The 18,752-nt window shown below is 41.1% G+C and overlaps 1 protein-coding gene across 1 annotated transcript in view; it reads left to right on the forward strand.

The window, feature by feature from the left end:
- Positions 1–18,507, forward strand: part of LOC118429432 (tubulin-specific chaperone D-like) — a 140,749-nt gene extending 122,242 nt beyond the window's left edge. The window contains exons 30-38 of the mRNA XM_035839919.1: positions 5,455–5,610; positions 6,360–6,498; positions 6,972–7,093; positions 7,606–7,683; positions 8,177–8,354; positions 15,553–15,670; positions 17,139–17,239; positions 17,944–18,001; positions 18,333–18,507. Of these exons, the coding sequence (XP_035695812.1) occupies positions 5,455–5,610; positions 6,360–6,498; positions 6,972–7,093; positions 7,606–7,683; positions 8,177–8,354; positions 15,553–15,670; positions 17,139–17,239; positions 17,944–18,001; positions 18,333–18,358 (976 nt within the window). The 3' untranslated portion in view covers positions 18,359–18,507. The remainder of the gene's footprint in view (positions 1–5,454; positions 5,611–6,359; positions 6,499–6,971; positions 7,094–7,605; positions 7,684–8,176; positions 8,355–15,552; positions 15,671–17,138; positions 17,240–17,943; positions 18,002–18,332) is intronic.
- The last annotated feature ends 245 nt before the right edge of the window (positions 18,508–18,752 follow it).

An 18,752-nucleotide genomic window follows, 5' to 3' on the forward strand; every position in this document is an offset into this window, starting at 1 on the left:
AGCCCGTTTCGTCTCGTCACCGGCCGAGGACGCCGAGCTTGAGTGGCATTCCACGCCAGCAGAGCGGTCGAAAAGGCTGGAAGACGAGCTTTTGGATGTGACCCGCCAACTGGAGAAGATGAAAGCAGACCTCGGCGCCGATTTGGAGAGGGCCGGCAGAGTTCGCACCCCCCTCCCCACCACCACACCGGAAGACGCCGACGGAGGTCAAAGGTCTCCCATCCCAGAAATCCCAGCGCGAGTTAAAGATGGCCGCCCGGAAGTGCACACAAGGGCGCTGCGTGCAGAGCTTCGAGAGCCCAATCCTCCCGTGAGGCAGAACTTTCCGACTTTGCGGGAGGTTCGGGCCTTTCAGCAGCTACAGAGTGACCCTACAGAGTTTTCCCGGCACATTCCAAGATATACCGAAGCGGAACAGTGGGGCGCAGCGGGCATCGAGGGCCACCCCCCTCCCCCCAAGTACAACACTCAGCAAGTCCAGGAAGGCCTCCCACCTTCACAGCAAGGTAAGAAACTTACAAGCGGCCTTGCCAGGAAAGCGCATGATAGAGTTGTCAGAGAGGTTAGTTGGCCTCATGAATATGTTTTTTCGGCCACCACCACCGTCACTTATGACTCATTGACCTACGACCAGTTTGTTGCCGGAGAAATGTCCATTATTCTCAGTGCCCACACCCACCCGACAGAAAGCCGGAACAGGGGACACATCTTGAGGGGACTCATGCTGGACGTGCCCACTTATACCTTTAGGGGTGTTAAGAACTTTTTCAAGATTTTGCTCATACACGTTGAGCACGGCCTAGTGAACATCGACACTAACACCACACTAGCCGAAGTGTACAAACTAAAAGAAGATCATCTGCGGCGGCCGTCGTCGGAGATGGAGCAGGGTCATGCACACGGCGGTCCCCAGCAAGCAGCATCCACCGAGAGAGCTGGAGGTCCACGCAGCACATACTGCTACAGGTATCAGGCCAATACCTGCTCCTTTGCCACCGACCACATCTCAGCGTCAGGCACACTCCACGTACACGCTTGCAAGTTCTGTTCCAGGAATAGGCCAGAAGTGGATGCCAGCCACCCCGCTAAGTTCTGCCCATTCAACAGAGATAGGGGAAGACAGAGCGGACACTCAGCAAACCGTGACAGTTCCTGACTAGACTCGGCTCACAGCAGGCATCGGACTTCCCCGGTAACGACCTTGACCGCAACTACAACCAAAGCGCAACAAGCAAGCCCAGTTTTACGAGACTCCTCTCGCAAGCTATCAAGACCTGTCATGAGAGGTACCCACACCCACGACGCTGCTTCGAAGCCCTCACTCGTATCGACGGCGAGCAGCTATGACAAACAGCGCGCTCTAAAGCCCTCACCAACTCAGACGGCGAGCCGCGCTCCCCCACAGACCTCTCCAAGTAAGATGGCAGGCATGTACCATGGTTCCCCTACCCAAGCCCTACAGAGGCTCAGTACCGGCCTCGCACCCACGGTATCGACACAGGCGACACCCGCAGTGACTGACTCACAGCCTCATCAGCCAGGCGCCCCACTCCTCCAAGCCCCCAGGGTCACTAAGCACACAGCCCGTGACCTGCATGACATCATTCACGCGTCAGGTCAGTACAACTTCCGTGGTTTGCGTATCCCGTTACAAACCCACCTCAACATTCCAGCGTGGCGAGCTTCCTTGGAACATTACGTTGATAACGGTATTGTGGAATTCCTTGAATTTGGTTGGCCCATTGGTTTTGACTCGCTGTACTTACCTGTGTCTTCCAGACGGAACCACAACTCGGCCAACACCTACAGCGCCGCAGTCGACCAGTACGTCAACAAGGAGGTGACACTCGGAGCCACGCAGGGCCCATTCCGCTTACCGCCCTTCGGCAACGACTTTGTTGCATCTCCCCTCCAGACCGTACCGAAAGGTGACGAAGGTGATAGGCGGGTAGTCGTGGACTTGAGCTTCCTGCCAGGGTCATCGGTCAACGACGGCATACCAGCGAAACAGTACTTGGGTCATCCACTCCACTTCACCCTCCCCAGCCACGAGGCCTTCGAATCCTTGATCAGGCGCAAAGGCCCAGGCTGTCAGTTGTACAAGCGTGACCTGAGCAGGGCCTATCGCCAGATACCGGTAGACCCTTATGATTATCATATGCTCGGATTTACCTGGCGGGATAGCTTTTATTTCGATATTGTATTTCCGTTCGGGCTGCGCTCGGCGGCCATGGCGTGCCAAAGGACCACCAACGCCATCTCCTACATCCACGCAGCACAAGGCTACGAGTGTGTGAACTACATAGACGACTTTGGGGGCGCTGAGACTCCAGACGAGGCAGAGCAGGCCTTCCAGTCCTTGGGTTCGACTTTCCAACACCTCGGGCTCGAGGAGTCGGTAGAGAAGGCCACCCCGCCTTGTACGAACATGACTTTCTTAGGCATCGGTTACGACACCTTAAAGATGACAAAAAGCGTGACCCAAGAGCGCTTAGCTGATACACTTCTTGAATTGGACGTCTGGCTAGGCAAAAAGAGAGCAACCAAACAGGAGATACAGGTACTCCTTGGGAAACTGGCATTTGTGGCAATATGCGTCCAGCCGGGCAGGGTCTTTCTGTCGCGCATTATCACCACATTGAAGGGCCTTCGCAGACAGCATCATCGAACACGGCTCTCCAGCGACTTTAAGAAGGATGTGCGCTGGTGGCGTACCTTTCTGCCAGAGTTTAACGGGATCTCCTTGATTAAAGACCCGTCACGTCGCACTTTACCCGACACGCCGACCACTGATGCCTGTCTCACCGGTTGCGGCGGCACCTTCAATCGTCAGTACTTTCACTCAGCCTTCCCGACAGCGCTTGTGCAACAAAAGCATCCGATTCATCGCCTGGAGATGTTAGCCATCATCGTGGCGTGTAAGGCCTGGGGCGAAGACTGGTCGGGTTGCACAGTGCGGATCGCTTGCGACAACGAACCATCCGTGCAAGTAATCCTGACAGGCCGTTCCACGGATACGTTCATGCAGGCATGCGCCAGAGAATTGATTTACCTTCAAGCTCGTTACGACTTCGCACTCTCTGCCTACCACATTCCTGGTGAGACCAACAGACTAGCGGACGCTTTGAGCCGCTGGCACACAAGTCCGAGTTACCAGCGTCAATGGCAGACTGCAACTGCTGACGAGCTGTGGAACGAAACTTTAGTCTGCCAAGAGTGGTTCGACTTCACTCACGTAGAATAGAAGCACGTTTTAGCACCTCTCACCTGCACCTGACCTTGTTTCCATTCTCACACCACAGGTGATGCCTGGACTCTACTTGAACATGACACCCTGCGCACCCAGCAGCAAGCTTTTGCTGCTTCCACGCGGGCGAACCATCAGACCCAGTTCCGAGCTTACATCGCATTCTGCAAGTTTTTTGGGAAGGTGCCCATTCCAGCGTCGGCCCATCTCTTGTCATGCTACGCTCAGTTCTTGTGTCGCTCACTCAAGTCACCAGACACGATCGCACATTACCTCTCAGCCGTGAAGTTACTCCACCAACTTCACGGCCACTACCAGTTCAGCCTCCAGCAATTTGAACTCCAGCAGACTCTCCGCGGCCTGAAGAAAATCCTACGGCACCGCCCCAAAGGGCATCACCCCATCACCCCAGAATTCCTCTTAAAATCATGGGAGTTCCTCAACTTGAATACTTCAAAAGACGTTACCACCTGGACAGTCTTATTGATCGGTTTCTTTGCCTACCTACGAAGATCAAACCTGGTGCCCACGACCGCGAAAGCTTTCGATAACACCAAGCAAGGAAGCGTTAAGGAAGGCCTTCTCATTCAGAACACTCGTAGTTCCCATCCTGGCGATCCCAGGTTCTCCGCTGTGCCCCGTGGTAGCTTACAACAACATGCTACAACTCTGCCCAGCGCCACCCGATGCGCCGGCCTTCCTCCTCCCACCAACCGCCCGGCGTCGGTACCGGCCAATGACTGCTTCTACTCTCACCAAAGAACTAGCTCGTTTAGTCAAGCAAGTCGGTCTTCCGAAGGGCTACCACACGCTGCACGATCGACACCGTGGCGGATACACCCTGGCTTTCGAGGCTGGCGTCCCTCGAGAGCTACGAAAGCAACACGGTGATTGGAGATCGGACGCTGACCTGCTCTACCTCCGTCCATCGGTTGAGCAACGTCTACGTGTACCGGCAGCCATGCGGCATCTCATCCTGCAGCGCATGTAAGCAGCTCTCCACCAACCTCGGAGTCTTCTTGGCCCCTGCGGATTGGCCTGTGACATCCTGTGTTTGTACGAGATTGTACACGAAACAGCATACAAGACTGAGTAAAGATGTCACTCGCCCAATACGACTCCTGGTGATTGACTGAGTGTGAACAATCATGGGCGTATGACGGGACGGCGTCATACTCGGGAATTGTGGGCGAAGTCTCGTGAGCACTACTGCGAGACGCCGCGAGATCTGAGAGGAAGAACAGCAGATCTCGAACAAACTGCCAACCGCCACCCAACAACGTCCTTCAGAACTTTCGACCTCAGTAGTTCAGTTCCGTAGTTTTAAAATTCACAACTTAGTTTAGTTTCTGCACCACTTAGATATTAGCCTTCTTTTAGCCTTTTCCTCAAGTCTCTCGATTGTTTTGTATGACTAGCATAGCCCTTCATGTGCAGTCTGAGCTAGAAGTTGCACCTTGTCACAGCATTCAGCTCTGCTCAGGTCACAGATTGACGGGCGAGAGAGATAAACTGTAGTTTTCCTCCAAACTGTCATCGTCATCGAGAGCCTACCTGTTTTATAGCCATCTCGTGGCCTGTTATCGTTAGTGTTAAGGTCGCTCTTTACGTAGAGCAGTACCTCGTTTAGCGCTCAACTGTATTTTACCATGAATTGTACTATTTTAACGAGAGCCTCAACATTTTATGGCCACTTCCCGGGCCTTGTAATTGTCATTCGTTAAGTTCGTTATGTACGTCAAAGGCTACCTTTTCTGTACTAGTTCGTTTACGCCTAGCGTTCTAGGCTAGGCCTGTGACATCCTGTGTTTGTACGAGATTGTACACGAAACAGCATACAAGACTGAGTAAAGATGTCACTCGCCCAATACGACTCCTGGTGATTGACTGAGTGTGAACAATTCGATTTGAAACCACCGTCCATGAACTTCATATCCCTAAACACGTTTTTTCTTACAAACAACAAATATAGGTTACCCTCAGATAAAGGTGAACCAGCGTTACCCATCTGGAGATTAACCAGTTCCACTTTGATGCTGCATCACAGACTAATTACATTTTTACTTACATCTGATTTTTTACATGTACATGTATTCAGCAAAGCATCAAGATATTATAGTTGAAATCTTTATGCTTTGCTGTACAGATACAGTTCTAGGGGGTGTATTTTAAAAGAAATTTTGATTGCTTTTCTCTACTTCCCGCAGCTATGAGAAGACGATCTTTAGCGTCCTGCACCAGGCAGGTGAGAAGATTGACCGTGCCAGGGTGGTTGCAGGAGAGACACTGCTCCGCCTGCTGTACCATGACCCACCTGTTCCCTACATTCCACACAGGGAGGAACTCCTCAACCTTTTCCCAGAGTAAGTATCGAACAAGTTGGTTTCAACGACTTGTAGTTCATATTAAGCATGGTAGCAATATCTGACTATGAAAAACCCATCAAGACAGGATACATATTGTTTACATTCAGGATAAGTATTGTTTATATTCAACATCAATTTGTAGAATACTGCTTTGGTAGCAGCTTTTGACAGAATAGTGAAGTTTTTAGATTATGACAACTTTTACCATGATAATCAGTGTTTGCAGCTTTGTGCTGACCCATAATGTATTCAAGCTAGAAACAATATCGTGAAAATCAAATCAATGCACAATGTTGGCATCATGTACATAGTACCATGCTTATTAATTTGTTCTTATTAGAGCATCTAAAAAGTGTTTCTTTATGTTTATTTGTACAGCCCACATTTTCCTCACCAGCCAGGCTAAGCCTTTACTTTTAAAAGACTTTTCAGTTACAACCCTTTTCCCCATCAGGTTTCAACCACTGAGCTGTCAATGACCAACCAAACATTTGACTGACTGCTCAACAAGTTTCATAGGGAAAAATTTCTTTTTGTGTGTTTGACTTCGTATGTTGCTGTCTTTTTAAACATAATTTTTGTCTGTATACTGTTGCTCAGTGTGCAATTGCCATCTAGTGGTAATGGGGTCCTACCAACCTGATAAAGCTATGTATACAATTATACAAACTTTGTATTACTAAGGGCCACAGTGACATTTAACTGATAGTGATGTGGAACAAATTTCTTTTCTATGACTCTTACAGGAAAGACAAAGAGACCCTGAACTGGGCCAGTGCTGCTGAGTGTTACCCCAAGCTGATGCCAGTCCTGTCACTGAAGTCATACACCTACCCTGTATTACTGGGGCTCACTGTGTCTGTGGGTGGGCTCACAGAGTCACTGGTAAACACATCTTCTTAATCTATAAATTATAATGATGAATATGCAAGAGTGTTACGGTTTTATGACTGGTGCATATCATTCTTAAGTCCTTAGTCTGCTTACTTTGTATTGCAGGTTCAAAACTCATCTGGTCATACCAAAGACATGTCACATGGTACAAATGTACTAACTGGTTTCTCTGATTTAGCACTTAATAGTTACATTGTACATGACATCTCCTTTATCTATGATATATAACATATATTGACAGATATAACATAGAGTGGGGGTGGAAGAGAGAGAGAGATATAGATAGATAGGTATAGCTTAAGATATAGGATCTGACAGACAGATAGACATAGACTGATATATCAATTATAATTGTAGTAGGTAGATAAACATATGTACCAACGTTATTGTAGAATTTGCTGGGCTATTGGAATATTTGGAAATGAATTATTATGTGACTTCCCATCTAACCCTCCTACCTGCAGGTAAAGCATTCCAGCCACTCCCTGAACAGTTACATGCTGAAGATAGCAGATGATGAGGATGGTCTGACAGCTATCAGTGATACCCTTCTCACTATCTTCAACAACTACCTCAAAGTGGACAGGTCAGTTATATAACATATGTATGGATAAGCTAAACTTTTGCTAGCAACACTACAAATAGAACTTACCCCAATTTTTTATAATGTCATTATCCATCATGTCATTTACCAACACAGATGTACTTTCATGCTAAGGTCAGTTATATTTTTTATAGTTTTGTAACAGTTATACGTCAACCTCTATCTGGAGAGCACTTTGTCTGGTTTTAGATTCTGCATTTTACTATTGTTAGACGTCAGTCTGTTATTAGCAAAATTAGTTGATGCACATTTAGAAGTGAAAGTAGAATATTGTTAAGTATTGTACATTTAAAGTAGTGCTAGCATCAGATATGTTTATGATCCTTGAGCTTCTCTTCATGAAATTGTAATGGTTTCATTTTTCTGCTACACAACTGTAAAGTGCAATATATGCAAAATTTCACTCAAAAGTTTGCTTCTTGTACAATGTATCCACAAAGCAATGATTTACGTGTATAATCTGATACAGTAAATGATAATTATATTTTCTTTAGAGTTTCCCTCCCACTGTTGAAAATGTTGGACTTCCTGCTGGGCAGTGGTTGTTTTGAGCTGTTCACTCAACAAGAGGAGTAAGTTCCTGAACAACTTTTGCCATTATGTTTTTTCACCTTAGTACTTACATGTTTGTAAATGTGCCATGTTGACGACCCTTGTAAATGGAATATTATGATTATTACTACATTATGTCATATTTTATTGCAATATATGCCTTGTCATCAACTATTTTCTGCCTAGTCCATACAATTACCAGAAAAGTTGCAGTTGACATTTTACATTGAGGAAGGTTAGACGTCCAGGTAATAAAATTTGCCAACTAGCGACTTAAGTAACTGGATGTGATTTTGGATTATTTTTAATTAACAGTCTGGTGTTTCAGATAGCGTCCACTATCTTTTGTCAGTGACAGCTTGACAATGTTCTAAATGCAGCAGAAAAGTATCCAAAAGTATAATGGGCAGGTGGTCTAGCCTAGTAAGGTAGCATAAGGATGAAGAGACATCTAGCACATCAGTGTGGTACTGCAGTGCACTTACAAAAGCTATTGCCTGGACTCTCCCACAGCCACCCCTTCACCCTGGCACTAGTGGACTTGTGTAAGAAGGAGATAGCCAAGTGTGGAGACCCCCAGAAACTGCTGGCAGCCATCGGTGTGTTCTGTCAGCTGGTCCAGTTCTCTGGAACCGTTCGGGAAAGGGTTCTGTTCCAACTGCTTGTGCTTCTGGGACACAAGTATCCAAAGGTGAGATATTTTATTTGACTGTTAAAACTCTTCGGCTGCCAGAGTTTCAGTTGATAATATGCTCTCAGTGCCAGGGTTTGATCGCTGACCTCTGAAAAGAGACCCTAGAACAACGCTGACACCCCTAACTTCCGGGTTTCGCACCCTATACGTGTGCAATGCTGTTACCTCTGGGGAATACCCCCTCCCAGTTATAACCAGGTGCGACATACAGGGTATTTGATACCATCCTTCACAGACATGTAAAGCCGTAGAGGTAAAGTTATTCCTTATCTTCATACTATGTTCACTCTCAATTCTAGAGGAGTTTATTCTCCTTTTTTTTACAACTATTTCGTATGCATATGTCATAATACCGATCCCATGTAGATACTGTGTACTCCTATTCAAATACGGAGGATGCCAAAAACATCTGCACTAGTATTTTCTTCTTGGAATATCCAGGGAAGCTGTTGCAAGAAATTCAAAGATGACGAATTTCTTTCATATGTAGAAAATAGCGACATCATTTGTGTTCAAGAGACCTGGCTAGACAGTTATGTAGATTTAGACATACCAGGTTATAGTTTTTTCACTAGCAGTAGAATTAGAAGTAAAGGGGCTAAACGGAATTCAGGTGGGGTAGCAGTTATTTTTAAAAGTTTGTACAGGAGAGGGATTTCCAAATTAGTTAGTAGTACGGTAGATACTGTTTGGTGCAAGTTTGACAAGCAATTTTTTGGCTTAGAAAATGACTTATATTTATGTAATGCCTATATCCCCCCCGAATCATCTTCTAAATCGTCTAATGAATCTCCCTTTGAAATACTCTCTAATGACATATGTAAATACTCTAATTTAGGAGATATCGTCGTGTTAGGCGATTTAAATGCAAGAACTGGCCAGTTGATAGAAAATCATTTTGACACTTTCACCTTTGACAATCCTATAACAGACGGTCTCTGTTTCACCAAAAACAGACAGAACAGAGATATCAAAGTTAACAACTACGGTAAAACATTGATAGATTTGTGTTCAGCAGCCGATTTAACTATTCTAAATGGTAGATTCGCGGGGGACCTAAAAGGCGATTTTACCTGTTATCATTACAACGGTTCTAGTGTTGTCGATTATTGTATTGTGCGCAATTCTCTATTATCCGATGTACAATATGTAAATGTTAGCCCAATCTCCGAATTTTCTGATCATTGTCATGTTTCCTTCTCATTGTCAACAAATTTATACTCCGCTCATTTTCAAAAAGCAACTAACCAGGTAAAACCCAAACCAACCGCATTCATTTGGACAGATGAATCAAAATCAATATATCAAAGTATTTTAGATAGTAGAGATACAATTTCAAAATTTCAAAACTTCTGCCAAACATCATTCTGTTCGACTGAAAAATCTGTTACAAACTTTACAGAGTTATTGCTAGATGTAGCAAAGAAGTCACTGAAAACAAAGCCAAATAAACAAACAAAGAAACCCGCACAAAGCGGTAAGAAAAACAAAGTTTGGTTTGATCAATGCTGCTGGTCTTCACGCCAACGTTTAAAAAGACTGTCACTGGCATTGAAAAAAGAACCCTGGCTAAAAGAAATTAGAAGCAAATATTTCACAGCTTTGCGTGATTACAAGAAACTCATCAAACAGCGTAAACAGAAGTACAATTCCGACCTTCTAGCAAAATTGGAAGAATTCAACAAAAACAATCCAAAGGAATTTTGGTCACTTTTAAAATATTTGGACAAAGAAATCAGTGGAAAACACAACAAAAATACTTGCGATCCCAATATAACATCTGAAGAATGGATACACCACTTTACAAGTTTAAATAATTTGATAAATGACAGCAGCTTTGATACTGTCTTCGAAAAAACGGTCACTGAATACCTTAATCAGTTAGATGATCATACCCCAAACCCCTTAGATTTACCATTCACTCCAGTGGAAGTCTTAAATGGTTTAAAATTATTAAAAACGGGAAAAGCTTCCGGTATCGACTCAATCTCAAATGAAATGTTAAAGTATGGTGCAAGACATCTATGTCAACCTTTAGTGAGTCTTTTCAATACTATACTTGATAAAGGCACCTTTCCTTCCAACTGGAATACAAGTATTCTTACGCCAATACATAAATCAGGTGATAAAAGTAATGCAGACAACTATCGAGGAATAGCGATTTCTAGTTGTCTATCCAAATTATTCACACTCATTCTAAACAACAGGTTACAAAACTTTGCAGAAAGAAACAAACTTCTAGATGACACACAGTTTGGGTTCCGGAAAAGATGTAGAACCTCCGACAATGTTTTTATCTTAAAATCTCTAATAGACAAATACACCAAGAAAAAAGGCGGAAAACTATTCGTATGCTTTGTTGACATGAGGAAGGCATTTGACAGTGTTTGGCGAGATGGGCTATTCTATAAGTTGCATAAATGTGGTATCGGAGGTAATTTCTTTAATATTATCAAATCCATGTACAATGATGTGAATTATGCAGTTAGATTAGATAATGGATTATCAAACTCCTTTCCTTCCGTATGCGGAGTACGGCAGGGATGTAATCTTAGTCCTTTATTATTTAATTTATTCATCTATGATATATCTGAGTGCTTTGACCCCACAAAATGTGACCCTGCAGTCCTAACCTCAAAATCTCTAAACTGTTTATCCTGGGCAGACGATCTCGCTCTGATTTCATCGTCAAAACAAGGGCTACACTACAAAAAATGAATTTTCTTATCTTTCTTGTTTTTTCTTGAACAAAGAAAACTAATCTTTCAGCAAGAATATTATTCTGTATTCAAGAATCCCTGTTTTGAGAAACTTCAAGAAACCCATATTTTTCTTGTGCTAAGAATTTTTTTCTTATCGCTAATGGACCAAAACTTCTAGAATAGTTTTCTTGTGGTCAGAATCTATTTCTAACACATGCATGCTGAAGAATGAATTTCTTACATCAAGAATGAATTCTTAATCTTGCATGAAGATTGAGGTTCTTGTATGAGGAATTACTTTCTGTCTGCAAGAGTGAATTTCTTATATGTAGTACAAGAATCGCTTTCTTGCATGAAGATTGAGCTTTTTTGTGCCTGCAATGCCATTCTGTCTTCAAGACTAAATTTCTTGCAACTACAAACCTAGAATCAGTTTCTTACACTAAGATTAACATTCTTATATAAAGAGTACAAACAACTCAATGTTGACATTTATGTCAATACATGATGGCAATCATATTTATTATCATCAATATGATTCATACAAGTTTTGTGGTGTTCATCATCATCATCATGGGTTACCCCCATATAACCCCGCAAGGGGCAAAGTAGGGGGGGAGCTGAGGTCCCGGGTTAGGGCGGGCAGCCCTCCTGCCTGGCGCGGAAGCTCTTAACTGTGGGAGCACTTACTACCGCACCAGGCAGGGAATTCCACTCCGGAATTGTTCTAGGAAAATATGAGTACTTGTATGTGTCTGTTCTTGCAAAGATTGGTTTGTACTTATGTTGATGGCTGCCTCGGGTTCGCCCTTGGGTCGGAATCAGTAGGTTCTGTGTGTCTATGTGTTTTCCTCGATTACTCATTCCTTACCAAAGATTGCATAAATCAACCATTTTGTAACTACGCTTGCTTATTGACATTTTTTCCTGATACAGTACCGTGCAGCCAACTATAACTAATTGTCCTTATCTGAAACCATTAGAGCTACAATGTTGCTGTTGCTGTAGTTATAATGAAGACTTCTCCTTGTTAAGGGCTTTTCCAAAGTTGAGATGGGAACATCCTCCTTGTACCAGTAGGTTTCTGAGCCTAGAACAACACACAAAGACCATGAATGATCATCAATTCTTATATCGCCCCCCTCCCCCCCAGTTAAGGCCAACATCTCTATACATTTCCTTCCTTACAAATATTATAGTCAATTCTTAGTATTTTGCAGAATATCATGCACTTTACTTACATGTTCTGTAATTACTGTTTGGTTTTATGATATACATCTACAGAAATAGTAGCTTTGGAAATCGTATTCCAAGTAAGATGGCTAACATACCTGCATGGGGGAGGGGGGCATCCGGCTTGGCCTTGGCTTCGGTAGCATTTTGAAACTCTAAAAAAGCTAGCCACGTTGTATGCAAGGTCCCACATGATGCAGAAAATCGTCTTTACGAAACACATCATATTTGTTCCCTGTTAATGTAAGAACTAAAGGACATTTGAGGCAAAAAAAACTACAGAGCTGGAGCACTGTGACTTGCAACTGTGACTCCCAGTTCAAAATCTCAGCAAAGGATGATGGGAGTAATTTCCCATGATCCTTAGCAAAATGAAGAATCTTACTGTAAGAAAATATTTCTTAACTCTCGTATTGGGAAAACAAAAGAAAATCAATGCTAGCTCAAAATTATTTTTCATATCTTTATGCTCCAATTGTTTAAACGTAGTTGTCAAGAATATAAGGAGAAAATTATACTTCTATTGTTTTCATTAAATATTATTAAGAAAAACGAGAATCATTTTTCTTAAATTTTCTTGATAAGAAACATAATTATAACATTCAAGAATATTCTGCTAGTCATAGCTTGTTTCATAATTTCTTGTTTTTCTTTTTAGTATTCAGTCAAGTGAGGTCTGAAAAACTATGCTAATATCTCCTTACATATCATCAAGAAAAACAAGAAATGTCTTTTCTTAAACTTTATGGATAAAGATAACATTCAAGAACATTTAAGAATTTCATGCTCGTTATAAGTTGTTTTGCAATTTCTTGATTTTCTTTTTTTTCTTTTTTTTTGTTGAACAGTATTTGCTCAAGAAACTGATTAAAAAACTATTGCATTTTCTTAAGTTATAACGTGAAAACCAAGAACTACGTTTCTCGGACATTCTACATTGAGACAACAAGAAAGTTCAAGAATCTTATTCTGGTAAAAACAAATCCTAAAGAAAAAACTGGTATTAGGCAAGAATAATAATCTTCAGGATAGATTCTGCAATATTTTCCATTTGAACAAACAAGAAGCAAATCTTGTGTAAAGACTGGAAAAGAAAGTTCTACTTTAATTTCTTGAACATTCTTGCTCAGTGATCATTATATTAGAAATATTTTCTTCAGTGAAGAAAAAACAAGAATAAAAATCTTTGTGTAGGAATTAGCATACAAAGGTTTTACAGGAGGTTTCTTGCTTTTCTCAACCTTTCTTTATACAAAAAACTTTTTCTCTCTGTAAGAAAAAACAAGAAAACAAGAAAAATAAGAAAAAAGATTTTTTGTAGTGTACAGCATTGTATTGACTGCCTAGAAAACTATTGTAAGAAATGGAAGCTATCTGTCAATGTTTCAAAAACCAAGGTAGTTGTTTTTGGCAAAGGTTCTAGCAAGAATAACAAAGACCAATTCCATATTTATGGCAAAAATATAGAAATCACTGACAGCTATACATACCTCGGCATTCCTTTCACATTCTCCGGAAAATTCAAAACCGCCAGGAAATATTTGAAAACCAAAGCAATGAGAGCACTTTTCAAACTCAAGGCTCTTTTACTCTCTAACAAGGACATTTCAATCAATCTCGGAAAAAATCTATTTGACAAATTTGTAAAACCCATCTTTATGTACTGTTCAGAAATCACTTGCTTTGACCGTTTTTCTAAAAGTATAAGAATCATTGTATCACATACCAATAACATCTGCGAACCTTCCTCAAAGGTTTTTTCTACTTTACTTAAAAAACTTAATATTCAAGATAACTTTCCAGCTACCATTCGAAAAACCACCTCTTCTGCTTTGAATACTACTTATGTTGTATGTTTGGAAAGAAATACAGATAAAGAAATACTATTGCGTCATGCCAATAGCCATATTTTACGAGATAACGGTTTCCAAATTATAAACCTAGACTCAAATCAACAAATTCCAGAATTTGACATCATTGACATGCGCTTCCAAAAATTTCTGTTAGGCATTCATGCCAAAGCCTCAAACGATGGTGTCAGGGGAGAATTGGGAACTTTCCCAGCTAGGATTGATGCAGAAATGCAACTTGTGAAATATTGGCATCGTTTAGTTAATCTGCCCGAAGATGCCCTTCTTCGTGAGGCATACAATACTGTTTCATTCGGAGAACATGATTGGATTGTCCACGTAAATAATATCAAGGCTTTGGACACATATGGCTGAACCCGAGGTCATACCACATAGACTCAATCACCACTCAGTTACGACAACGTTTACAAGATATATACGTGCAAAATTGGCATTCCTCTATTCGAAACAATTCCAAACTCTCATCTCTTTCTACATTGAACAAGCATTACAAGCAAGAAAATTACATTTCAACCATAAAGAGCCTTGACGTTCGTAGGGCAATCACACAACTCAGAATTGGCTGTCACAAATTAAATATAGAAACTGGAAGATTCCAAAAAATCCCTATTGACCAGAGGGTTTGTCCATTCTGTCCAGAGCTAATCGAAGACGAATATCACTTTATGGTTGTATGTCCCAAATATTCCGATATACGCAATTCTCTATACAGAAGGCTGTCATTTTGTACACAAGGATTTATCCAAATGGACCTGAAGTGCAAATTCAGATACATAATGACATGTGACAATCCCTGCATGGCAGATATAGGAAAATATATCAAAGAAGGTTTTGACATTAGAAATTCCCCAAATGATTGTAAAAGCCTCCAATGATTGTAAGAAACTTATCCCATACTACAACTCCTGTATTAGTTAGATAAGCCCTAAGTTAAGTTATAGCACTGTAGTTATGTAGATGCCATACTTTGTACCTCGTACAATTGTTGTGCAATAAAGTTATATGTTATATGTTATATCTGTATGCCGGATATGAAAGGACTTGGCAGCTTAAGGGGTAAACAGTTCTGTTTACATGTATATCCTTTTCAGGTGTTGTCATCTTCATTCTTATAACTTTTGGTCATAGGCTTTTCACAGAACTGACTGTTGAGAAGGATTTACCTACTAGAAGTTTGTTGTCAAAAGACAGCTGCTGTATTTCTTTGACTGTCACAAAAATGCCCGTGTTTTTTTTTTTTTTGCAAACTAGATTAAATTATAATTCGCAATCTTTTGATTAATTTTGCATGGGTTTTAAGCACTTTCTCTCTTAGGAATTTCAGTTTTTCCTTTGCCTTTTCTTCTCCCTGATGTACAATGTATGTGTTTGATTACTGTGTGAGCTCAGGTAAGGAAGAGCACAGCTAACCAGTTGTACGAGATGCTGATCACATATGAGGACATCGGGGTTGAGGAAAACTTAAATGAAGTCTTGACCATTCTCAGGGAGACAACCGGGAAAGACCGTCTGTCATAAAGCTACTGTTTTAAAATAGCCTTAACAACCCTATTCAAACCGGGGGGGGGGGGGGGGGGGGGTTTTTAGTTTCGCCCTACTTCCATATTCTTAAACCGCCAGAACGGCTTACGCTAGAGCCACCAAATTTGGTGAGTTTTCCTAAAATATTGTTGGCAACAATTTTCCGAAGTTTGACAAATTTTCCATTTTTTCTTGTTGCCATGGCAACCGTTTGTTGACAGGCAGTTTTGCCAAAAAACACTATTTTTGGTTCTAACTATGTATTTTTCACATTTATTTGCTATATTACTGCGATTTTGTTACATAAATAAAATCTTATATTATTCAGCATATCTTTCATAATTATATATGCATAAATTATGCTAATTTGATGACGTCATCAGCCCAAAATCCAAGATGGCGGACCAAATGGCCAGATCAAGAATAACAAGCTAATTATCCCTTAAAATTTGTAACTACCTGGTATTTTTTCATCAAAAACCATCTAAATGACTGAATTTAGTCTATTCCCATTGCCCTGTGTGATTATTTGTGCCAAAAAAAGTGTTTTTAAAAATTCAAGGTGGTGGATATAATATGGCGGAGCCCAACTCGTATCTTAGATGTGCATGACGTCATTTTATGACGTCATAGTGACGTCATTGATGGTGCTATTGGCAACGCAAGTCGTAATAAACATTATTATTCTGTTATCTGCACTTGTTGTTACATTTTTGCAGCATAACGTGAAGTTTTCTGAGAATACCCATTTTTCATGGGTTTGGCCAATGTAATCAAATTGATGACGTCATAATTACGTCATCTTACGTCAACGTAACGTCAAACGTCACATACTTGTCAGATATTATGTCGACATCATGTCCTGAAAATTCGGTGGCCCTACGGCACGTCGTTTTAGAGTTATAGGACTTAGAAGTGGAGGGCCTCAAAAGCCCCCCCCCCCCCGGTCCAGGGATGACCAAAAAAGCCCGGTCTGAATAGGGTTAAGAAAATCCAAAAACTTTCAACCAAAATAAACATCTGATAAAATATTATGAGACCAAGACAAGAAATGAGAATACCAAAACATGGACATTAAGGTGTCTTTTATTAGTAGTATTTACTACATTTATGTATATCATTGATACAAATGTATTTGTCCCTTCAACGTGTATGCCTCCCCATTTCATGCAAAGTCAAAGGTCACCAATTTCATTAAGGTACCGATGGATTTTGCTGAAACCTTGATAAACTCAACATGTTGGTAATTGATAAAATATGAAATTACATATCAAAATGTAACCTGCCTAATCTGGTAACCAATACAGACCTAGTGCCAAATGGCTGCCATAAGAAGCTGAAGGTTAAAGTTGTATCTCCCTTTCAGTAACTCATGCATCAACCTTTCTCTTCAGTCTCATGCCTCAGGGTATCTCTGATAGACCAGAGTGCCAGCTAAAGACTTAAGACTCAAGCAAACGTCTTTATTTCCAGGGATGACGACAGCCTGGAGGGGATCCGAGGAATAAGGAACCAGCTGTGTGACCTCATGGGGGTCAAGAAGCCTGTTTCAAAGGTAAAACGTACACACGTACACACATGCAGAGTCACTAGAAACACTTCATACATGTGTCTAAATCATGTCTTCTCTAGGTTAAAACAAGTACATAGTTCACACTATCATGATAACATCATAACGTATTTTGTACATAGATCATACCATTATGCACTTTATAATAGAATAGCAGAAGGTACATTGTATGTCAGAAGGTATGTACATTGTATGTCAAATTTCTGTCAAGACCAATAGAATTTTTATAATTGTAATTTGCAAAATCGATGTGCAAATGGTGTGATAACTTACTTACCATTCCTTATCCAACGTTTTTTAACATGTAGATAGTGCATATGTAAGTATGTATGTACGTACATGTACATGTACTACATAGTAATTTATTGTAACGTTGAAATCATGCAAATCAATCCCTCATTTTCATTCTTAACCTGTCATTGCCAAGATTTTAGGTTCTTAAAAAGTACACTTGTTTTCTGGTTCTTCAAAAACACACTTGGTTTCTTTCTGAACTTATAATAAGTGTTTCTTTAAGTGTTTCTAGACTTGACACAGATTAATGTTGATAGAGGTGATAACATTATATCCATGCAGGTAAAATATACTTGTATTGTCATTCCACAAAAGGATGCAGCAACTGCATGGCTGTAGATTTAGAAAGAATAAGAGGATTGACTATTGCCATGATCACATTTTTTATATCACAGGCTCCAGCTAAACCCAAACAAGAGAAAGCAGGAGATGACAGAATGTCCAGCTATGCAGGTTAGTCTTACAGAATCTGGAGTGACTATACTCCATCGAAGTAACTAAAGTATTTCCATGGATTTTAGTTCAGTATGTTTTATATTTCATTCCATTTCGCACTTTCTGTAAATTCCATTTTACTTAAGTCTGTGTAACGCAAACTCCACTATCTGGAGCTAGTAGGCAATGTAGGACAGGCCTAAGAAGCGCGATTAAATCAGGCTAATTTTACTCCATTTTGCACTTTCTGTACTACCTGGTGAATTTTTTTTCTAAACCTAACAATACAATAATGACTTTAAACTATGTGTTTTCACTATAATGACTTTGCCAATGTTGTCATTTCCAGATCTTGTTGGCAGACTGGGATACTGACCAAGTTGTGTCCATGCATTGTTGATGCTGCTGTCTTAGTGGTGCCTCCTTACATGTGCACAATCATGTATCTGGACTGTTTTAAGGGCGGCAGAAGACGTGTTTGTCAATGAGACATTGACTCAGAGGCACTTCACCATCAATGAGTAGATAGTACCTCATTACATAACTCAATTATACGATAAGCAAATGATTAAATATTGCCTTAAATACATGTGTTTGTCCTGATGTGGTAGTGCAGTACTGTTATGGGATGCCAGAGGGCACCTGGAATCGTGACTATTAAAGCTCAACACTCAAAGTGTTGTTATGCATATATGTCAATTTTAGTAAATTAAAACTTAGCAAAGTTAGCAAATTCGTATTGCCTGCATATGGGTAAATCTAATAAAAT

The sequence above is a fragment of the Branchiostoma floridae genome, chromosome 13 (genome assembly GCF_000003815.2).
Source record: "Branchiostoma floridae strain S238N-H82 chromosome 13, Bfl_VNyyK, whole genome shotgun sequence".
Classification (NCBI taxonomy): Eukaryota; Metazoa; Chordata; class Leptocardii; order Amphioxiformes; family Branchiostomatidae; genus Branchiostoma; species Branchiostoma floridae.